Below are 19,688 nucleotides of genomic sequence, written 5' to 3' on the forward strand. Positions count from 1 at the left end.
TGTGGCGCCAAAGTGCAATTAACAAAAGTTTTTTAAATATAATTTGAACTTATAACTGAACATTATTTATCGCAATTTCAATTGAAAATTACTTGTAGTATATTTAAACAATTTTCATGAATTTAAATCTCTTGGAATTGGACAGCTCTTGGCATACTTACACTGAAACTCTGCAAAAACCATGGCATGTAGCATTTATGTAAAACTCGTGTAAATATACCATGTAGATTTACATAGTCTGTACCTAATCGTTTCAAACATCAAATTTAATGTTAAATCTTTTAAATAGAATTCCATCTTACAATTATGCCATTGATTTAATTGAATTTATATTAAAACTATAAATGGAAACACCCTCACTTGTATATTGAAGTATTTAAAATATCTTTAATAGAGTTTCTTTTCTGTGGGAACGTAAAAACTGAAGTACAGAGAGCGCACGCACGCGGCTTAGGCAATCGCAAAACAAAATACAAGTAAAACCAAATTAGTAGAATGACCGATTGAAATATTTGGTGAGGCAGCCTTCAAATTCAAAAATTAATTCAACTATTTATATATAAAAACAAATGCAATTGGCTAAATGAAACGATGCTTGGATGCTGTGGATGCTATGAATGGACGCCGCAAGAGAGCAGACAGAGCAGAAGCTAAGAGTTTCAAGAGAAAGTATAGGTGCTCCCAGGCATACATAGATATCTAGTTATAGATGAGTATAAAATAATGGTGCTGAAGCTCTCCCCTTTCACTCCCCCCTCCAACTAGGCGTGTTGTTCCTCGTTTCCGTTGGCGGAGGTGTGCCACACGTGGCCCATTTCCAGGGCTTGCAGTTTGAGCATTTCCTTCTGACTGTCCTTGGCCTGGAGGTGAAACACACTTTGCTGCAGGGCGAAGAAGAACCATTCGGGATTAGGGATTTGGGTGTAACAGTCAAGAGGGATAGGGAAAGGCAGGGACTCACCTTCACCTCCTTGGTGGTGAGAACATCCATTTTGTCATAGATGATGGCATGCAGGCCCAGTCCCTTTAGCAGCTTGATGGTATCCTGGGAATTGTTGTCATCGCCCCAGCAGAAGAGCACCAGGCCGCGCTCCTTGGCGAGATTCACCTAAAAGTCCGCAGGTGAATGATTTCGAAACGATTGTCTGTTGTGTCCCAGTCTCCCAGCACTCTTGTGTCCCAGAGAGTGTCATTTTATTACCTGGCTGGGATCACGCAGCAAGTCCTCCGTGTGGGCGACAATGCCGAGCAGCTGCATGGCCACCGCATGCCAGACGGCCAGCTCCATTGAGTTGCCGCGCGGATCCATATACTGTTTGTACTTGGTGGTCCTGCCGAGAGTCAAAAACATTACTGGATACCGATTCTGTTTGAAGCGCAGCATCGTGCAGATGTCGGGATCGAAGCAACTGAGAACAATGCGCCGATTGCCGCCCTTGCGCAGGACCACATCCAAAATGCAATCAATGTAGAGATTCCTGTCCACCACATGCTCGAACTCCTCCTCCATGCGTCCGTCCTGCAGCCGCTGCGACCACTTGATCTCAATGTTGAAGCCCACATGGACATCGAGCGCGTCCAGCACATCGGAGAGCTGAGGGAAGGGCTGGTGCTCCAGCATGTCGTCGTTGTGGAAGGAGCGCGTCTCCCGCGACAGGCCCTCGGCGGTGTGGTACACTTTAAGCTTCTTCAGCTGCTCGAGCGTCAGCTCGCGCATGGGCAGGGACAGGAAGTCGTGCTCCTGCATGCTACACTTGGACTTGAGCGAGACATAAATCATGAAGTCGTGATAGACAACGGGCACCAGATCCTTGCTGAGCTGCACATCGAACTCGACCATGTCGGCGCCATGCTCGGCGGCATTCTTCAGTGAGGTAATTGTGTTCTCCCGGATGACGGCGTCCTTGGCCTTGAAGCTGGTGCCAGAGCCGCGATGGCCCACATCCAGGCCCGTCCACTTGTTGTTCCAGTAGCGCGCATAGCTGACGCTCATGTCCATGTGCGCGCTCAGGGCGGAGGGTCGCACGATAAGGTAGCCCAGCCGCATCATGCCCAACGGCCGGTGGCCCTTGGCACACGTGATGGGTATCTCCAGGTTGCCCTCGGAACGCTTGAACAGATTGGGCAGCACATAGTGGTAGCCCAAGTGGTGCGGCGGACCGTCCTCCTTGGCCACCCGGGAGCTGTACGTGTACAGATCGATCAGGTAGGCCGTATTCTCGAGATCTCCCACGGTTATGTGGAAGATGACCAGGTCGCTGGGGCCGCAGTCAGTGCCAAACTGCTCCTGGGCACGAATCTCGCACTCGTCGGCACTCAGGGTGACCACCTCGCTGAAGGCAAAGGCCGTGGACGAGTCCCCGCCATTATCTCTGGTGTCGTGCGTGTCGTTCGAGAGGGAATCCTCTGGCGGCGACACCGGACCCGCAGAGCCACAGGACGGCTCGCACCCAGCACTGGGTATGCGCAGATTCATGGGCGTCACCTTCACCTGGACATGGCGTCGCTTCATGCGTTGCTTGAACGTGAACGGAGCGTAGAAGAACTTGAGCTGAACGATTGTCTCCCTGGTGAGCCAGCCACGGTCGACCTTCTCCTGGCCGTTGACAGAGCCGAAGATATCCAGCTGCTCCTTGGGCGGCTGCTCATCCAGCTCTTCGATGGCTCTGGCCTGCAATGGGTTGTTTCATTGTAGCATTTCATTGTAGTAGGCATTCCACGAAAACAGATTCAGATTCAGATCAACAGATTCCCACCTGAAACTGTGTCTCCCAGCGTCGCACCAGCGGCTGCTCGCTGCTCGGCTCCACGGCACACACCATATAGCGGTATTCCGTGGCACAGTGACGCGGTATGTAAACCTCCACGCTCCAAACATTATCCTCCTGCGTCATAAGTGCCGCAGCCGCCGGCTTCCAGTTACCCAGAGCCTCACAGTTGCCCACCACGGCCAGGTGCTCGCTGGGCGCCAGATCCTCGTGCATCAGCACACGAAAGGTCCACAGACGATTCGTGGTTATGTCGCCGAAGATTCGGCGACTCCCACTTCCACTGCCGCTCACATGCTCTGTTCCCGGGGGGCACGTCGAGGGCGCGGCCATGGCATCGTCCTCGCCGTCATGTGATGCCAGCCAATTGAGCATTCTAATGGTTTGCTATTTGCTGTCAAATGACCTTATCAGTGGATGACGTAAAATGTATTCCGTTACACTTGGGACCTCCACTCACCCTTTTGCCCCACACAAATCCACGAAATGCTCTAAGGTTTTCTTAGGGTTTCCTCCTCCACGCCACCACTCTACTTAATCTTTTCACTTCTCGTTTAGTGGGTGTGTGGCAAGTGCCGAAGTGTGTGTGTGTTTGGGTGTGCGAAACTGCAATAAAAGAAATATGTGTATAGTGTGGCAGAATTGACCGTTTTTTGGCTTTACTCACGAACAGCTGTTCTGCTCCTCCAGCTAGGCGGACATCATGGTTATTTCTCTTGGTTGAGGGAGGGATTGATGGATTGAGATGATGAGGTATATTCTAGGCACACAAACGATGACACAAATATAATTAAAACGAACTTATTTGCGCAATTTGAGCGCTGTCGCGAATGCGACTTTTTGATGCACTTTGACCGAACGCATGCTACGCTTTAAACTAGTTTGGACGTTTTGTTCCAATCGGGAAAGTTTAGTGTAATTTAATTTTAGTTTTGTAATTTTTGGTTTCCCATATGTGGGACAGTGTGACCCCGCGGATCTATCGATAACATAAACCTAAATATACTAAAAATGTAACAAAAAATACCGTAGTCACTATAACATTTGCCGCGATTTAGAAGTTCCGCTTAACATTACCAGCTGGTTGTGACTCTGAACTTATAATTTTAGCCGATTACTGAATCAATTTCCTGCAATAGTGTTTATTATAATTAATATTACTGGAATATGTTTTTTAAAGCTTAAACAAAAAAGGCACAATACACTGCCATTTTTTCTTACACAGTAACTACGTGAACACTGCATTTTTGCTAATTACCAATAACATATTCATTACAGAATGGCCAAGTAATTCACTTTCTAAGAAATAACATAGCTGCAGAACATTTGAAGTTTAACGCCATTTTCTATGTTAACCTAACACTCTCTTCTTGGTATTTTTTAATGTTCCAGTATGTAAATTATTAACAGAGCCACATTTGAAGGAGCCCTGTTAACTTATAACTGAAAATGTTTTCTTAGCGCGCGAAACAAAATAATAAATGTAATTCTATTGTTATTCTGAATAAGCGAACACACAAAGGTCAAATAAGATCCGAGTTCCCAACCATTGAGGATGTCACTCACATTTTTCAGCCTTTTTTATTGCATACAAAACCATCTATGGCGTTCTCGATTTCATCTAAAGTTGTAAAATCTCTTTCACTTTAAAAGAAGCTAAGTCTAGCCTCAAATAATTTGACAGCACTGCCTTTACTGTGTGGCCACTCAAGAAAGAGAGAGGCCACATTTCTTGCATTGACTGTTCTGTTCTGCTGGTTCGACATGTTTGATGCCCTACACCACTTAAATTATTGTCTGAAAGATTCCATTGACTTACACTTTGTCGAATTTCTTAAACCATCAAGATGAAGAACCTTTAATATATATTTTTCTTATTTATACATGTATATTATCGATACCCATCTATTCAGATAAGAAAGTATATATGTACGTTCTCTTTTGAAATATTACAATGTTAAATCTCCAAACGAAAGGGAAAAGCTCTAACAAATAAATGTTTAATGAGAAGCACAAAGCAGAGAAGAGAACCCAAGAATACGCATGCATGCATATGCACACAGACACAGTCATCATCTCTCTCCCTCATACACCTTCACCATCTACTGCTACGCTACTAGAGAAATGGAGAAGGATAGACGATCTTGCATTAACTTTGGGAATAACTGCACAGTTCCGCCGCCATATGCAATTCTTATTACTTTGATAAGAAGTAAACAAAAAAAAAACTGCGTACGTGTTTTCGCGGTGTTTCAATGTGTGGGAGCGCAAAGTAAATTCATAATAGGTGAGGCGACAGGCAAAGCAGCCCTGTGTCACGCAACAGCTGCTCGTTTGTTTTGGCGGGAACCATTTGTTGTGGTAAATTGTGAAATATTATCGCGATTTTTGACGCCAGACATGAACCAATACCCAGATGAAGACGAGGAATTTGAGCTGCAGTACCAGGATGAATTGGAGTTGCTGGAGGACGTGCCGCACGAGTACGACGCGTTCGACGGGCCGAGCACCTCCCGGCGAGCGGCGGCCAAGCAAACAAAAGCAATCAAAGATGCCTCGCGCTTAGAGAACTCCACCCTCGGCTCGCCGCAGCTCTCGCAGATTACCTTTGGGGCCAGTCAAAGCGAGAACGATGATGGAGGCGGCGGCGGTGGCCCAGTGAATAGGCGACTCTTTGGCACGCCCAAAGGTCCGCCGGTGGGACGCGGTTGCTCGACGCCATTTCAACGCATGCCGGCCATACAGGAAGTGGATGCCACTCCACCTGCCAGCAACGGATTCAAAGAAACAAACGCAGTGCCTCTGCTCAATGCGGCCGCCCAGCAGTTGCAGGAGCTGGGCACGCGCGGTGTGAACAAGCGGCGTCTGGAGCGGGATCTCTTTGGCGACATTGACGACCTCTTCCATGAGACCTACGAAGATCCGCTGGTGAAGAAAGCCCGTACCGAGGAGCAGCGCGACAAGAAGGCCATTGAGAGGATCGTGGAGCTGCGTCGCAAGAAGCAAGAGTCGACCAAAACCGTTCGCACGGACGATGTGAGTCGCCTGAAGGCGCTGCTCGATTTCCAGAGAAAGAATCTCTCGTACGAGATACCCAACTGGCCGTTTCTGCCCATACAACGCAGCGATCTGGAGCGCATCTACGTCCGTTTCCACTCGGAAGAGTACGAGCAGCGGCAGCTGGACATGATCAGTGCGCGGGGCGCGATTGTGGGCAGTCTGCTGGGCGAGGCCAAGGACAAGGTCTGGCAGGAGGCCAACGAGCTGGTAAGTTGACTGATTCCACTGCAAGATCGAAGATAAAACCATTTCCTCTGTTAGGTCCTTCGTCGCTTAGCGCCCGAAACACAGCCACAGCCAGCGATAGCTGCTGCCACGACTGCAGTCACTGCACAGACGGGATGTCTTTGGGTGGACAAGTACAAGCCGAGGAAGTACATTGACTTGCTGTCGGATGAAATGACCAACAGGAGTCTGCTCTATTGGCTGAAGATGTGGGACAAGGTTGTCTTTGGCAAACCCTTTCAGAGCAAACAGGAACGGGAGGCAGTCACAGGTGGTGGCGATGCCACGTTGAACAGCTTCAACAAGCGGACGGGAAAATTCGAGTCCAATGGCGGCTGGCGGCAGCGCAAGACTCGCCAGGCTCTGAACACGAATGTCGATGCTATGGGCCGACCCATGCAGAAGGTGGCCCTGCTCTGTGGTCCCCCCGGACTGGGCAAGACCACGCTGGCCCACACCATCGCCCGGCATGCCGGCTACAATGTGCGGGAGATCAATGCCTCAGACGATCGCAGTCCAGATGCCTTCAAATTGGCCCTGGAGAACGGCACACAAATGTCCTCAGTTCTCAATACAGACAAGCGTCCAAATTGCATAGTTCTGGGTGAGTACAAATGTCGGGACGATGCCTTCAATGATTAAACTTTACTCTTGCAGATGAAATCGATGGCGCTCCGCGACAATCCATTGAATATCTGGTGAAATTCGTCAACGATGATGTCCACAGCAGGGCGAAAGCCAAGGGAGCCAAATCGGAGCACAATGTCCTGCGTCGACCCATTATTTGTATTTGCAATGATATCTACGATCCAGCCTTAAGGCCACTCCGCCAGATAGCCTTTGTGGTCACATTTCCGCCCATTGATTCAGCGCGCCTCGCCGAACGGTAAGCTACCGAATATTCTTTGATTGATAATGATGATGATGATGATGATGATGTTGTTCTCTTTACAGCTTGGGAGAGATTGCGAAAAAAGAGAAATTACAAACAGATTTCTCATCACTGATTACGCTGGCTGAAAAGTCGGGCAATGATGTCCGCAGCTGCATTTCCTCCATGCAGTTCTTCAAGTGGGTAACCCGTACACCTTTTGGAGACACAAATTAATCATAAGAACACCCATTTTAGTGCCCAAAAGCAGAGTCTGACGCTACAGGATGTGCTGAACAACAATCTGGGGCAAAAGGATCGTCATCAGGGCCTGTTTACTGTGTGGAATTCCATTTTCAGAGTAATTATCTCACTTGAGGCACTTTCAAGCTGATGTTTCATGGCTTATACTTTCAGATACAACGTCCCAGAAAGCAACTGCAGACCGACATCAATGGCAATGGCGATGAGCCCGCTCTGGTTACAATGACCAACATGTCCATTGCCACGCGAGTGCGCAACGTTATGGATGTGGTCCATTCCAGCGGGGATTACGAGAGGTACCCTAACTCACACTCTATAAAACTGTTCTAATATCATTGCCCACAGACTCACTCAAGGCGTGTACGAGAACTATCTGCAGCAAAAGATGCCGGATCCGAATTTTAAGGGCATTTGCGAGGCCTTGAATTGGTTCTGCTTTACGGACATACTGCAGCAGAAGATCGCCAGCCAGCAGAACTACAGCATCTATCCGTATTTGCCTTACGGCTTTGTCGTCTGGCATTTACTCTTTGCCACACTGGCCTGGCCGAAAATTGCATTTCCCACGCGTGGCTTTGAGGTAAGATGGCAAAAAGATGATGATGGACTGCTTGCTGGCCCCGAGCCACATTATTTCTTTTCATCGCTGAATGCCAAAGCTCTCCCTTTGAGGCAGGCCTCATGTATTATTCAGGCATCATTAGCTGGTGCAAACATGCCCAGCCGGGACCATTGGAAAGTGCATAATCAACACAATCAAGCCATGTAATTTCTTGTCCATTATGTGCCTCAAATGCAATCACAAGATTAATGGGAGTTCTGCATAGATTTCGCACTGTGTAAACAAAGCTAAAGCCAAGCCACCACTAAGGTCCAACATTTCCTTCTTTGCAGTTCACACAGAAGCGCACCACACAGCGCAACATCTTTCAGGCCTTGCGCAAAGGTGTCACCCCCTCCGCTGTGGGTGTGGGTCATGGCACGATTCTGCTGCTGGATACCGTGCCCATGCTGAAGAGGATTTTGTCACCGCAATTGCGCTCCGTGACGGTGAAGCTGTTGTCCCCCAAGTGAGTGTTGTCTTCCCCATTGCACCTTCACCCGCTTTGACGCTATTCGTTTTGCCAGGGAACAGCAAGACTTGAATCACACCGTTGAGGTGATGCTGGATCTCGGCTTGACATTTGTGCAGGTCAAGTCACTGGAAGGACAGTATGTGTTCCAAACGGAGCCCGATCTAGATGCACTCGGCGTGTTTCCAGGTGAATATTCCACACATCAGCACGAAACTTTCTTATAAAATGGTTCCGCTTTCAATAGGATTTCCTGGCCTCACTGTATCCTACTTTGGGCGCCAGTTGCTAGCCCGCGAAGTGTCCCTGGCACGCATCCGTCGAGCTGCGCCCAAGCAAGGGGAGCCATCAAAGAAGCAGCCACCCAAAACCGCGGCCACAACGCGTTTGCCCAATCACCTGCAAAAATTGAAACCGAAACCAATCTTCGGCAGCGGTGCCCCCAAACAGCAGGTGCGTCCAACTATTCAGCTGCACCATCGAGACATTTGCATGCCTTGCATTTACTTAGCAGCAATTTACTTGCAAATTTTCCACCTTTTTCCACAAAGAAACCAAGAGCCAAGGCGCGCTCATCTTTATGCTTATGTTAAAGCTCACAATTTCTTCTTTTGGGGCAAAGCCGCAGCAAAGCTAATAACCCATAAGGGGATTCAGCGCGCATTGTCATTGGGGTCGTAATGTGGGGGATCACGGCAAACCAACATTTATTGCCCATCTTAAACGAAAGCGACTTTGTGGCGTATTTATTTATGTTTGCAAATCCTCGAATGTCTCTGAATTTGTTCTTATTGCCACACAGTTTAGCTTTAGCTTGTTTTTATTGAATTTTCCTTTTTTTCAGCTCACCAAAGACTTTTTCGGTCGCATTACGCACAAAATATCCACAGCAAAATCCGTGGAAGAAGGTAAATTTTTATTTTTCACTTTTTTGCGTTATATTTTTTAATTGTTTGATTTTGTTTTAGCCAAAACCGATGCCATTGTAAAGAGCCCCATTTGGTATCGCTATAAGGAAGGCTTCAACAATGCTGTGCGCAAAGACGTTCATCTGCATGAGCTGCTTTAGAATATCTCTCTGTCTGGCTCTTGGAATCCCTGCCTTGAATTAATTTATTAAAAAGTGATGCAACATTTTAAATTAAAGCAAAGCCTTCTTCAGTGAATGGAAGGACACATAATAAACCATTTAACAGTGGAGAAAAATGTATGAAACAAGAAAGGATTCAGAACAAATGATAGCCAAAGTTGCACCTAAAAGTTGTACACATTTATATATAAGTTTCCAAATGGGGGAGCGATAATGTTAAGGGACTCCCATCTTCCTGGGAGGGTAGTCCAGCATTTTTTACTAATGAGAATGAATGTTTTGCCTTACTAAAGCCACTGCTTTGGCTTGTACTAGTGCCACGTCTGGGCCCTCGTGTAGGGCCGCAGTTTTGCTTATCGCTGGGAACTCGCGACGGGTTGAATCAGCCGACGAGAGGCAACGCGCCGCGACTCACTCACTCACTCAGTTGCCCGCGCGTTGTCCAGATGTCTCGTACTAAGCCTGCGTTGGTGTGGCTATCGCTGGTGCTGCTGCTGCTGCTGTCGTTGGGCGGCCTCCACCCCACAGCGGCACGTTACTTGCCCCCAGGCCTGCCCGTGATACCGAGTGAGTAGAGCGTAGAGGCAGAGGCTGCGGTCCAACCATTTCCGACCCACATTGCTCATACATTTCTGTTGTATTTTTGCTCAGATATTTGTAAGCAGCCACCGCCGCGTTCTGTGGGTATTTGCACCATTCAGATCGAGGGTTTCTACTACGATCCCGCCACCTTGGACTGCCAGATGTACTCGATTGGGGCCTGCCACTCGACGGCGGGTCAAAGCTTTGGCGATATCCAGGACTGCGTGGCCACCTGTGTCCATGGCAGGAGACGCAATCAGGATTTGTATGTGAACGAAGGTTGACATGAGAATGATCACGATTCGCAGAGAGTTTTTGGTCGAATAAAATACATCAGCGCAGCCAGCGTCTGCTAGAACAAATTGCGTCTAATCCGTAATCTTTTAATGCTGGGAATGTTCTCTACCGATCTGTATGCCCCATGACCCGTGAGGTAATTGTGTTTATTTTGTAGCACTATCATAGCATTGTGGCTTGGATTTATTGCCATTTAGCTGACGGTTCATCCAAGTCGCTTGAACATTGAACATGACTCGTTATGGCACAGACTTATGTACTCTACAAGCAAAGGAGTTTGCTCGGTTTGGCGGCAGTTTCATGATGTGGGAAGATCTATAAGAAATACGAGAGAAGTCACAGATACAGATAATTGTTTTCCAAATGAGGTTAAGTATTTTTCTCTCAATGGTTAGAAGAGCATCCCCAATGCTTTATCTCTGTATTATTGTGCCCTCCATTTCATTGTATTGTTTTGTCGGGTGCACCTCGTCGCTGATTTCGGCCTTCTGCAACAGGCACTCGCCAGTTTTAGCCGGAAAATCAATTCTCGTTCCCATCCTCATCATCATTATTATTGATCACATGCAAAAAAAAAAGCGCTGAACACTACGCCGTGATGTCGTTTTGGGCCTTATCAGTTATCAGCAGCAGCGGCAGGCGGCGACAGCTCTGCGACTGCGACTGCGACGGCGGCAGAAGCGGCCTGATTACAAATATGTGTGCCGCCTTGTAGTGGCTTTTGTTCGAGGTTTCGAGTCGAGTTCGCAACAATCCAAACGCCAGACGCTCCAGCTGCCAGTCAGTGACCAAAAGTGTGGTATAGAAATTTCCAAAATTACCCGAAACAAAGTCCACAAAGGACAGACAGCCTGCCACCTAGAGAAGGGCAAAAATATTCCATATCTGCGAAACGATAATCCCTTTGTTGTTGTTTTGAATTTTACGACTGTTTGGGTGCTTGCACTGTGGATGAACTTTGCAGGCGTCTTTTGGGGTATAAAAAACCCATAAATCCATTCAGAAATCAAGAAAACGAAACGCAAAAATATATACAGATCGGTCGACCATCAGCTATAGCTATCTTCATATATATTGTAGAGGTTACAGTCCCAAGCAATTGTTGAATCGACAGGCACTACGTTCGTTCGGTCTCTCATATATGGCGACGAGCGGCTGCTGCGCATTTCAAAACAACAGAATTGGCAGTGTTTCCATTTCCAGCAGAGAGAGTAACACTGTACCACAACCAGCAACAAGACAGAGCTGACAGTACAAATAGATAAAGGAAATTCCCGGAGAAAGAGCAGATCAAGACAAATCCAACGAAAAAGGAACTTTCACAACCGGATACAGGTTCATTCAGCGATCTATGAAAAACACATCAATCTACCAAAGTATTTCCACAATGAAAGCCAACAGTCAACTGAGGGTAACCGTGTGGCTGTGCGTGATGCTGGCCATGATTCAGGAGCAACCCATCGAGGCACGTGTCCGTAAGTCCTTTAAGCAAAGTCTTTCCCGTTTCAATATTTCAACTAATTTTTGTACCACTTGTACCACTGATCAGGTGATTTGTGCACGGTACAGCCCAGCACGAATGGACTCTGTGTGCCCAGCACGCTGGGCATTTACTTTGATGTGGAGACGCAGCACTGCCGGTTTCTGGGCTGTGGCAACAAGCGGCTCTTCGGCAGCCTCGAGGACTGCGAGAAGATCTGCAACAATGCCAGACACGTGAAGAGACGCAATCGATCTGGTGGCAATGAAGCCATCAATTGAATACACGTTAAGGATCTTTTTACTGAAACAAAAATCTGTTTGCCTTTGTTATTTGTTTCATTTACACATCACGGCAGCTAAATTCGCACTCGGCCTTGCTGGTGAAGCGATTGTCATTGCCGCCACATCCGCCGTAGATGAAGGGCTCGCAGTGCCGCTTCAGGGGATTGTAGGCAAAGCTCTCCACATAGCCAAAGCATCGGCCACTGACCGTTGGCTGCAGGCACAATTTCACTGTATTTATAGATTTATAACAATTAGTAGCAACAATTGTGGCTTTCAATTTGGTTCGATTACCTCGCTTGGAGGCTGCATCTATCTCTGGCAGTGGCCTGATCAGCAGCAGCACCAGAGCCACGAGGAGCCATCGAGCATGCATCATGTCATCTGTTTGGAGTTCACTCCACAGACACTCCGCAGTCAGTCAACCGTCAGGTTCTTTGGCTAACAACTCACTGAGCCGGGCCTGAGCTCCACCTCAGATTTGTGTGTTTACAAATGCGTTCAAATGAATGTCTTGTATGCTTTGTTTTTGCCAAGATTCAACATTGACCAAGTTAATAGCCAAGGTTCGGCAATGCCAACAAAGGCGCTACCTACACGGCGGCGGTACGAGGGTTAGCACTTGGAGGTTGTTCCAACATTCCGGGAATAATTATTCAGCTTTGGAACAGGTTCATTCAATTAAGTAGATCGAGTTCTTTTAATGTTAATATGAGTAATATTTCAATACTTTAATTGTTATCATTCGCTAGATAATCTTCTAAATGTTTTGCATATTTTGTTTTATTTTTTTATTTGCACGTGTTAAATATTAATCATTCTGATCGCTGCCTCTCTGAGTGTACTCAGTGAGTTATTCTCTCTCTCTCATCTTCAATCTTCAAAGCGATCAGCTTCCTATAGACTTCAAATGCCCTGCCCAGCGAATGTACCCTACAATCGCTCTCATAATAAACACCGCACTCGCACAGAGAGATGACGTAAAAAAAGACTTGACGGCAAATGGCAACAAAAACATGTTCCGCATATCAATGGCAACAACACTTCGAATCGCTCAATACAAAATAACAAGTGTACATAATACATACATATCTGTACATAATACATACATAAGTGCATGCGAGCGAGAAAACGAGATTTCAATTTGAGTTTCGGTTTCAACATTGAGCTGCGCCTCAGAGAGGAATAAGAATTGGCAGTCCATGCTTTCCTCTCTCTCTCTCTCTCTCTCTCTCTCTCTCTCTCTTTGGCTTACTCTATTTGTTTCTCTCAGTGTGCCGCTCTTTCACTCATTTTAACTGGCTCTTTGTCTGGGGTTTGCCCCCTGGGCTATGGTAATCGAGCGACTCTTGGGACTCTGCTTGGTTTAAGGTTTTGTTAATTGAATCAGGCCATAAATACCGCTTCGGCATAGGGCATTTTCTCTAGTCCAAGTCCCTAATTTAGTAATTAAACGTAGCTCAGAGAGAGAGAGAGAGAGAGAGAGTGGGAGCCCGGGCAGCATTTCAATTATTTGAAGCAAATTAAACAGTTAACTGAATTGTCACCTCAGACAGGCAGACACACACACATGAGCGTCACATTTTGGCCATACCATCGCTGGCCCCTCACTGTCCACTCTGTCCCTGTGCTTTGATAGAGCTAATGAATAAATAGTACTCTTCCTCCTACGACGGATACGGATAACACCCCATCGGCATCATCATTAGACAGCAGGAGGGCGGGGGACATGCCTCATCACTGAGCGATAATTGAATTTGCGCCATGTATTAACACCTGCTAACGTTTTTGTTGTACGAATTTGTGCTGTGTTGACCATCTTGTCTCGGCCCTAATATGACTCTAATTATGACTGTGGCCCTAAGCCCTGTCATGGTGCTCGCATCTTCTGCACAGACAATTGGCAATGCAATTTTAATGAGCCGCTCAGAGTGCAATACACAGAATATTTGGCTCAGGCAGCATTTGGCATGCCCAACGAGTCCCTTCACTTGCAATTTGTTATGCAAATTGTTGCAGTTAATGTTAATGGTAATGGTTCATGGGCCATTATCCCCACACATTACATGACACATTAGCCAGAATCAAACCTGGCAGGGAAACCCAAGTACTACGTGTCCAAGCATCTAAGTTAGCTCCTTTCTCTGCCAGGTGCTAATTGGTTATTCATTTGTCAATCGGCTGCTGTGTTGAGAATATTTAATTGGCAAATAAACGACACCTCTATTGATCGTTATTCCCTGTCTCCATAATGCGATCAACCTTGAACGATTCGGGGAAAGAGTTGAGCTGTTTGTAATGATATTCTTGGTAAAGTTAAAGGAAAACAAACAAGAAGCACTTGTTTTGAAGCTATTAAAGGCTATGGGAATTATACAGAAATATTATTGAAAATTCTTTACAGAGCAGAAAGAACTTAAAGCTCAATAAATAAACATTTTCAGGCTTCCTTTTGCCAGAACCTACAAATATTCTTTTTTATTAAAACAATTTCTGATTAGTACCAGGCGTTCTCAGTGATGAATGAAACATCAGTTTTAAGTGATTTAAAAGGCAATTAGTCGAGGAAGGAGAGGGTTCGAGGAGCGATCCCAATACTTGTTTATTTTCTCTCTGTTTCAACCGTAAACATCACTTGGACTTGCACATCTCTCTCTATTTATATAAATTAGCTAATTAATCTTTCTGGCGCTCAACGTTGTTTACGCTCAATTTGAGTTAAACGCTTCGCTTAGCTTGGCACACAGCAAATATGAGAGAGATAAAGAGAGAGAGATGTACACCTCTACAGTTGTAATCACCGATCTACTGAACTCGGCTCAGACTCAGCATATAGAACATTTCGTTCAGTTCAGTTCAGTTCACATTTGCAGCTATTTGCGATCAGTTATCAGTGGCACAGACAAGGCAAAATCATGCGGATGACCCAGTTTCTGTGCTTTGGGGCGACACTTCTTTTGTTTCTTTTGTTCAGCCTGTTGCAGCAGACACAGGCGGTGCCCACATCCACAGCCAAGCCGGGCATAGTGGCCCAAGTACAGCCAAAACCAGCAGGAAATCTGCCACCCAGTCCGAGTACAGCGAAACCCCAGCCACAGCGACAACAGCCAGGTGCGTTTGAGTGTCTATGGTGCTCCTCTTAAGAGCTAATTTTCCCTTCTTTCACAATAGATCCCAAGTGCCAGCAGCCCTTGGATCCAGGTCCCTGTCGCATGAGCCTTGATCGCTTTTATTACAACAAGGACACAAATGCCTGCGAGACCTTCAAGTTTGGGGGCTGTCGAGGCAATGACAATCGCTTTGGCTTCCGTCAGACCTGCGAGGATGCTTGCCTCATCAGAAAGTGACTTAAGAATGGTCCAATAAATATCGTAAACCTACAGGAACAAATGTAGAGTTTTTTGTTACGAAATTTCTTAGATTATGTGTATCTGAAATTGTTCTCAATATATAGATGAGTTATGGAATTTATAAGGAAATTTACAGAGGAATCTAACTTTATTTATAAGAACTCACATTCTTTCCCCGAAACCCAATCACTGTTCCTAATTGAATAACAAATAAACTCAAAATTTGTTTGCGTAGTTGATCAATCACTTAGTGGGACGTGATAGCACCTGATAATTACCAGATAATTACGTGACTATCGCAGCTATCGTAGCAAATCCAAGCGGTGCGGAAACTACTCCTCTGATTTTATATACTTAGCATATCAAAAGCCGGGCCATTATTAATATGTTGGCTGGAGCATTGAACTGCAGCGAAGGTTGGACACTGCAAAAGCTTCTCGGAACGAGACGGAGACGTCTCTGAGCGACATCTGAGCCGCGATTTACATGCGGCGACGAATCAGTTGGGCAAATACTCGTACTCCAAAAAAGCACACAAAAAGAGAAATAACTATGGACAGACAGACGACAGACGCCTATGGAGTACGTGAGCAGGTGGGTTGGCCGCTCTGGTGACGCACTGTGTGTCGGGGGTATTTAAGCCTCGTTACGCCACACTGCTGTTGTCATTCACAGTCACTCGCCCAACGCAACCGAAATGTGCTACAGATACAGCTTCATTCTGATCATCGCCAGTGCCCTGCTGCTGGCGAACATCCTCGCAGCGCCGCCCTCCGATGTGGTCGTGGAGAAGCAGGACTCTGTGTCGGGAGAGAAGCCCGTGGACGTGCCCGAGGACTGTCATCAGCCGAAGGAGACGGGACGCTGCTTTGCTCTGTTCTATCGGTATGCCTACAATGTGGATACCCAGGCCTGCGAGGAGTTTGTCTACGGAGGATGTGCCGGCAATAGGAACAACTTTGAGAGCAAGGATCTCTGCGAGCAGGCCTGCCTCGGCCGTGCGGCAGTCACCGAAAGCATCTCTGTGACCACTGAACAGAGCAGCGACAGTGAAGTGACTACGGAGAGCAGCATCAGCAGCAGTGCCTAAACTATTGTTTGTTTTGCACACACTTACTTAGTATATAGATTTATTTATGGCCTGCCGACCAAGCAATTAAGTCACTTCCCATCGCCCATACCCCCACACACAAATATACCCACAATACACACAGAAAAACTATGTAAATTTATTTAATAATTTAACAAGCGTCTGTTAATGACCCTCGCGGTTCACGAGCACATCGATAAGCAGCCTGGTTCCCGTCTGGGGAATCGTATATAGCTCGGTGTTAGACCTTCGATGGGCATTAGTCGTTGTCGTTCCACAGCAGCTGGAAGAGTTTTGTCACAGAATCAAATCAATCATGAAGTTCCTTGCTATTTTCGCACTTATGTTTGCCCTGCTGGGCCTTACCCTTGCTCTGAAGGATCGTAAGTCTGTCTGAAGCGATTTTAAGAGACTCGAAATTCGTGTTAATATTCTCCTCTTTAGCCGACTGCGGACTTGAGGCGGGAGTCGATGGAAATGGTCTGATCAAGTGCGCTGTGTTCAAGCCTTCCTGGACCTACCAAGCCGACAGCAATGAGTGCACGGAGTTCGTCTTTGGCGGTTGCGGTGGCAATGCCAATAGGTTTGTTACCCAAGCGGAGTGTGAGGAGAAGTGCAAGGAATAAATATTGCTTTATGACTCTTATATGTTTTATGATTAATGGAATAAAGTGTTTTATTGAAGTACAATTTTAATGGTGATTAATGAACAGGCAACCCCATTCGATGTTCTTTTAGAAAAATATGTTTAAGCATCTTCACTATCTGTTGAATAAAAGGGTCGAACCTGTTGGTATTTACCGTTAATGGCGAATGACTACCTGCAGGCCCGACTGTCACAAGTGCCCGTGCCCTATGCAGAATTTCTAAACGGCGCGAGAGAGAGCGAAAGAAAGAGAGCTTTGGAGCTGCTGCTGCGCTGAGACAGAACGATAGCTAGAGCGCAAAGTGCCGGTACGAAGAAGGCGGGAAAGATAGACGAAAGAACGGCTGCTGATGCGCATAAGCATATGGATGTATGTATGTACATCTGTATGCGATAAATATGTGCGGTGAACAGAGATAAACTTTGCATGGGAAGAGAAAAGAGAATCCTATGCAGATGCATGAATCTGCTTGCGCTCGCTTCTTTAGGAACCGTTCCGTTCGAACGGAATTAAGTTGTCTGTCTCTTTCCATCGCAAGCTCTCTACTAATAGACATGCACGGGCTCTCTTCTGCCAAGACAAATCGATTCTATAAAGCTTCGAGTAGTGACGCCTTGTAGCGTTCATGAATCCAACCCTTCTATGGCTGATTAGAACAAAGCCTGAAGTGATCATGAGTCCAATAATACATACAGTGTCAGAATCTGAGTATAATGTGATTTGCTCTGGTTGGGTAATAAGGTGACGTTACACCATTGTAATTTTGTATAAATTGTACAACTGTTCCCCAGGCTTAGCTCAGTTTACATTTCTCTCTGTTGGCTGAAAGTTCTCGAAAAATCGCATTCAAATGAAGTTCATGCTGCTGCTGGTTGTGCTCGCTGCCCTTGTGGCTAGCTCCTTGGGCCTGAAGAACGGTCTGTCCTCTCTTGAGATTATTAACTATTTATCATAACTAAAGCACATATATCCTTTGATTTTGACAGAAATTTGTGGACTTCCAAGTTCCCAAATTGGCGATGGAGTCAGGGCCTGTCTGGCTTACTTTCCCAGCTGGTCCTACGATGGAAGTACTTGCGTGTCGTTCATCTATGGGGGATGTGGTGGCAACGATAATCGTTTCAACTCTCAGGCTGAATGTGAAGCAAAGTGTTTGGAATAAATTTGCAGTGAATTAAAGTGCAAAATAAATGAGTTTCCATTGTAACATGAAGTAGTGTTGCCGTTGCTCTTTATCTCTAGAATTCTTATGGGAACAATTGAACGAGCTCAGCATAAGTTGCCTCAGAAAGCGCAGTCTCTTGGGCCTGTAAGTGTGAAGCAAACTTGAGCAATTGATGACTCACTAATACCGTTTAAATGTGTGTAAATGCTTTAATTTGTCATCGATTCTGTAACAAATTGAAGACCCAATCTCTTCGCAATTTACTTGTAAGTTTCCCAACCTTTTGTTGTGTCTGGCTTAAACAATTGTTAATTATAATCAGACAATTATCATGGGTACGAGTATTACGTCTGGCATGGGGCTTTCCCCTTGTTTGTGGCGAGCGGTAAACAAAGTGAGTTCTCGGTAACGAAAATTCAATGCGAAATATCAAGCTGATGATCGCAAACAAACATCCATTAGGGCGCAACACCGCAACACAAATATTTACACAAAACATTACACATTTCGTGGAGATTTCCCATCAATGTTATTTTATTTTATTTTTGTTGAGCAGTTTGCTCGTCTAAGCGTTGCGATAAGCAACAGAATTTGTGTATAAATTATTCGCCTCTACGACACCGAGTTTCAGTTCTGTCTTTTGGCTCTCTGAACGTGAAGCTCTCTCAAAGATTCCATCCCATCATGAAGTTCCTGCTGCTGCTTGCTGTGCTTGCGGTCCTCGTAGCCAGTTCTTTGGCTCTGAAAAATGGTCAGTGATCTTGAGAACAAATCTGAAACTTACACTGAACTCCCAATCTTTGATTTCCACAGAGATCTGTGGCCTTGAGCATTCCCGCAATGGAGACGGACGCATCTCCTGTGAGACATTCATTCCCAGCTGGTCTTTTGATTCTGCGGCAAATGAATGCATAAAGTTCATCTATGGAGGATGTGGTGGCAATGCCAATCGTTTCGATTCCAAGGCGGAGTGTGAGGCAAAGTGTTTGGAATAAATGTTAGGGATTTACAAAACAGAACGAAAATCTTTAATATTCATGCAAAGTACTCTCAAATATTCTAGGTATAATTCTAGGTACCTATTGTCTGAATTGAAATATATATGTAGGTATATTTTGAATACCGCAACAAGGTTCCAGTTTTTTATGGAGCCAAAGCCAAAACAATGCCCGCTAATCGCAGTGACTGATAAGTGTTCCGGTTTGTGCCGCCAAACATTTGCCCAGAACGTTTCAGTTCCGCTTTGAAATCTAGAATATTTTGGTGCACATAAACTTGTCAAAGAGAGCTTTGAAGCAGTATAAAACTAGTAGCCAGAAATCACAGAATTTTCTTAAAGTTTTATTAGAAAAATGTCTTCTTTCCCCGTCAAAATTGAATCAAAAATCAAACTGTGAAAGTGAAGCTTGTGTCGCAATAAAGTTCACTGTTTATTTCATTGT

General features: G+C 45.9%; 10 protein-coding genes across 13 annotated transcripts; 8 read left to right on the plus strand and 2 right to left on the minus strand.

The window, feature by feature from the left end:
• Positions 1-360: 360 nt before the first annotated feature.
• LOC117582607 (glycerophosphocholine phosphodiesterase GPCPD1) lies at positions 361-3,727 on the minus strand. 4 transcript variants are annotated; one of them, XM_034270480.1, is made up of 6 exons: positions 3,436-3,727; positions 3,229-3,374; positions 2,757-3,155; positions 1,202-2,671; positions 962-1,108; positions 361-881 (listed from the first exon to the last, which is right to left on the minus strand). In XM_034270480.1, exons 3-6 carry the CDS (start codon positions 3,141-3,143, stop codon positions 762-764), a joined length of 2,124 nt encoding a protein of 707 aa, XP_034126371.1. In that variant the 5' UTR covers positions 3,144-3,155; positions 3,229-3,374; positions 3,436-3,727; the 3' UTR covers positions 361-761. The 4 variants fall into 4 exon arrangements, with proteins under 4 accessions (XP_034126371.1, XP_034126369.1, XP_034126367.1 ...); XM_034270478.1 differs by having other exon boundaries at positions 2,757-3,162; positions 3,436-3,726; XM_034270476.1 differs by having other exon boundaries at positions 2,757-3,164; positions 3,226-3,374; positions 3,436-3,726.
• LOC117582606 (chromosome transmission fidelity protein 18 homolog) lies at positions 3,565-9,445 on the plus strand. The gene is made up of 13 exons (XM_034270475.1): positions 3,565-3,586; positions 5,160-6,035; positions 6,090-6,657; positions 6,711-6,939; positions 7,008-7,124; positions 7,183-7,285; positions 7,342-7,484; positions 7,534-7,768; positions 8,083-8,258; positions 8,317-8,450; positions 8,509-8,714; positions 9,106-9,169; positions 9,230-9,445. The coding sequence occupies exons 2-13, from the start codon at positions 5,169-5,171 to the stop codon at positions 9,328-9,330; spliced, it is 2,943 nt and encodes a 980-aa protein (XP_034126366.1). The 5' UTR covers positions 3,565-3,586; positions 5,160-5,168; the 3' UTR covers positions 9,331-9,445.
• Positions 9,446-9,760: 315 nt separating this feature from the next.
• LOC117582611 lies at positions 9,761-10,305 on the plus strand. The gene is made up of 2 exons (XM_034270484.1): positions 9,761-9,918; positions 10,003-10,305. The coding sequence occupies exons 1-2, from the start codon at positions 9,798-9,800 to the stop codon at positions 10,215-10,217; spliced, it is 336 nt and encodes a 111-aa protein (XP_034126375.1). The 5' UTR covers positions 9,761-9,797; the 3' UTR covers positions 10,218-10,305.
• Positions 10,306-10,968: 663 nt separating this feature from the next.
• Positions 10,969-12,037, plus strand: LOC117582612. The gene is made up of 2 exons (XM_034270485.1): positions 10,969-11,705; positions 11,780-12,037. The coding sequence occupies exons 1-2, from the start codon at positions 11,582-11,584 to the stop codon at positions 11,989-11,991; spliced, it is 336 nt and encodes a 111-aa protein (XP_034126376.1). The 5' UTR covers positions 10,969-11,581; the 3' UTR covers positions 11,992-12,037.
• Positions 12,038-12,043: 6 nt separating this feature from the next.
• Positions 12,044-12,472, minus strand: LOC117582614 (chymotrypsin inhibitor SCI-III). Its single transcript, XM_034270488.1, has 2 exons — positions 12,289-12,472; positions 12,044-12,225 (listed from the first exon to the last, which is right to left on the minus strand). Exons 1-2 carry the CDS (start codon positions 12,371-12,373, stop codon positions 12,053-12,055), a joined length of 258 nt encoding a protein of 85 aa, XP_034126379.1. The 5' UTR covers positions 12,374-12,472; the 3' UTR covers positions 12,044-12,052.
• Positions 12,473-14,846: 2,374 nt separating this feature from the next.
• Positions 14,847-15,461, plus strand: LOC117582610 (kunitz/BPTI-like toxin). The gene is made up of 2 exons (XM_034270483.1): positions 14,847-15,105; positions 15,166-15,461. Exons 1-2 carry the CDS (start codon positions 14,910-14,912, stop codon positions 15,339-15,341), a joined length of 372 nt encoding a protein of 123 aa, XP_034126374.1. The 5' UTR covers positions 14,847-14,909; the 3' UTR covers positions 15,342-15,461.
• Positions 15,462-15,992: 531 nt separating this feature from the next.
• Positions 15,993-16,563, plus strand: LOC117582609 (pancreatic trypsin inhibitor). The gene has a single exon (XM_034270482.1). The coding sequence runs from the start codon at positions 16,042-16,044 to the stop codon at positions 16,432-16,434; it is 393 nt and encodes a 130-aa protein (XP_034126373.1). The 5' UTR covers positions 15,993-16,041; the 3' UTR covers positions 16,435-16,563.
• A 95-nt stretch (positions 16,564-16,658) lies between these two features.
• LOC117582615 (male accessory gland serine protease inhibitor-like) lies at positions 16,659-17,076 on the plus strand. Its single transcript, XM_034270489.1, has 2 exons — positions 16,659-16,817; positions 16,879-17,076. The coding sequence occupies exons 1-2, from the start codon at positions 16,751-16,753 to the stop codon at positions 17,058-17,060; spliced, it is 249 nt and encodes an 82-aa protein (XP_034126380.1). The 5' UTR covers positions 16,659-16,750; the 3' UTR covers positions 17,061-17,076.
• A 786-nt stretch (positions 17,077-17,862) lies between these two features.
• LOC117582617 (male accessory gland serine protease inhibitor-like) lies at positions 17,863-18,288 on the plus strand. The gene is made up of 2 exons (XM_034270491.1): positions 17,863-17,998; positions 18,068-18,288. Exons 1-2 carry the CDS (start codon positions 17,932-17,934, stop codon positions 18,241-18,243), a joined length of 243 nt encoding a protein of 80 aa, XP_034126382.1. The 5' UTR covers positions 17,863-17,931; the 3' UTR covers positions 18,244-18,288.
• Positions 18,289-18,853: 565 nt separating this feature from the next.
• Positions 18,854-19,270, plus strand: LOC117582616 (male accessory gland serine protease inhibitor-like). Its single transcript, XM_034270490.1, has 2 exons — positions 18,854-18,997; positions 19,060-19,270. The coding sequence occupies exons 1-2, from the start codon at positions 18,931-18,933 to the stop codon at positions 19,239-19,241; spliced, it is 249 nt and encodes an 82-aa protein (XP_034126381.1). The 5' UTR covers positions 18,854-18,930; the 3' UTR covers positions 19,242-19,270.
• Positions 19,271-19,688: the final 418 nt, after the last annotated feature.

The sequence above is a fragment of the Drosophila guanche genome, unplaced genomic scaffold, assembly GCF_900245975.1.
Source record: "Drosophila guanche unplaced genomic scaffold, DGUA_6, whole genome shotgun sequence".
Classification (NCBI taxonomy): Eukaryota; Metazoa; Arthropoda; class Insecta; order Diptera; family Drosophilidae; genus Drosophila; species Drosophila guanche.

What these genes read in the sequence shown, in the direction of transcription:
- LOC117582607 (XM_034270480.1), bottom strand. Translation starts at nt 3,143, where the DNA reads ATGCTCAATTGGCTGGCATCACATGACGGCGAGGACGATGCCATGGCC. An exon ending in TGCTGCGTGATCCCAGCCAG is followed by an intron (nt 1,109 to 1,201) that starts GTAATAAAATGA and finishes GCGGACTTTTAG; the next exon opens with GTGAATCTCGCCAAGGAGCG. An exon ending in TCACCACCAAGGAGGTGAAG is followed by an intron (nt 882 to 961) that starts GTGAGTCCCTGC and finishes TTCGCCCTGCAG; the next exon opens with CAAAGTGTGTTTCACCTCCA.
- LOC117582606 (XM_034270475.1), top strand. Translation starts at nt 5,169, where the DNA reads ATGAACCAATACCCAGATGAAGACGAGGAATTTGAGCTGCAGTACCAG. An exon ending in TCCAAATTGCATAGTTCTGG is followed by an intron (nt 6,658 to 6,710) that starts GTGAGTACAAAT and finishes TTACTCTTGCAG; the next exon opens with ATGAAATCGATGGCGCTCCG. An exon ending in GTGAAGCTGTTGTCCCCCAA is followed by an intron (nt 8,259 to 8,316) that starts GTGAGTGTTGTC and finishes TCGTTTTGCCAG; the next exon opens with GGAACAGCAAGACTTGAATC.
- LOC117582611 (XM_034270484.1), top strand. Translation starts at nt 9,798, where the DNA reads ATGTCTCGTACTAAGCCTGCGTTGGTGTGGCTATCGCTGGTGCTGCTG. An exon ending in AGGCCTGCCCGTGATACCGA is followed by an intron (nt 9,919 to 10,002) that starts GTGAGTAGAGCG and finishes ATTTTTGCTCAG; the next exon opens with ATATTTGTAAGCAGCCACCG.
- LOC117582612 (XM_034270485.1), top strand. Translation starts at nt 11,582, where the DNA reads ATGAAAAACACATCAATCTACCAAAGTATTTCCACAATGAAAGCCAAC. An exon ending in ACCCATCGAGGCACGTGTCC is followed by an intron (nt 11,706 to 11,779) that starts GTAAGTCCTTTA and finishes ACCACTGATCAG; the next exon opens with GTGATTTGTGCACGGTACAG.
- LOC117582614 (XM_034270488.1), bottom strand. Translation starts at nt 12,373, where the DNA reads ATGATGCATGCTCGATGGCTCCTCGTGGCTCTGGTGCTGCTGCTGATC. An exon ending in AGATGCAGCCTCCAAGCGAG is followed by an intron (nt 12,226 to 12,288) that starts GTAATCGAACCA and finishes CTATAAATACAG; the next exon opens with TGAAATTGTGCCTGCAGCCA.
- LOC117582610 (XM_034270483.1), top strand. Translation starts at nt 14,910, where the DNA reads ATGCGGATGACCCAGTTTCTGTGCTTTGGGGCGACACTTCTTTTGTTT. An exon ending in GCCACAGCGACAACAGCCAG is followed by an intron (nt 15,106 to 15,165) that starts GTGCGTTTGAGT and finishes CTTTCACAATAG; the next exon opens with ATCCCAAGTGCCAGCAGCCC.
- LOC117582609 (XM_034270482.1), top strand. Translation starts at nt 16,042, where the DNA reads ATGTGCTACAGATACAGCTTCATTCTGATCATCGCCAGTGCCCTGCTG.
- LOC117582615 (XM_034270489.1), top strand. Translation starts at nt 16,751, where the DNA reads ATGAAGTTCCTTGCTATTTTCGCACTTATGTTTGCCCTGCTGGGCCTT. An exon ending in TACCCTTGCTCTGAAGGATC is followed by an intron (nt 16,818 to 16,878) that starts GTAAGTCTGTCT and finishes TCTCCTCTTTAG; the next exon opens with CCGACTGCGGACTTGAGGCG.
- LOC117582617 (XM_034270491.1), top strand. Translation starts at nt 17,932, where the DNA reads ATGAAGTTCATGCTGCTGCTGGTTGTGCTCGCTGCCCTTGTGGCTAGC. An exon ending in CTCCTTGGGCCTGAAGAACG is followed by an intron (nt 17,999 to 18,067) that starts GTCTGTCCTCTC and finishes TGATTTTGACAG; the next exon opens with AAATTTGTGGACTTCCAAGT.
- LOC117582616 (XM_034270490.1), top strand. Translation starts at nt 18,931, where the DNA reads ATGAAGTTCCTGCTGCTGCTTGCTGTGCTTGCGGTCCTCGTAGCCAGT. An exon ending in TTCTTTGGCTCTGAAAAATG is followed by an intron (nt 18,998 to 19,059) that starts GTCAGTGATCTT and finishes TGATTTCCACAG; the next exon opens with AGATCTGTGGCCTTGAGCAT.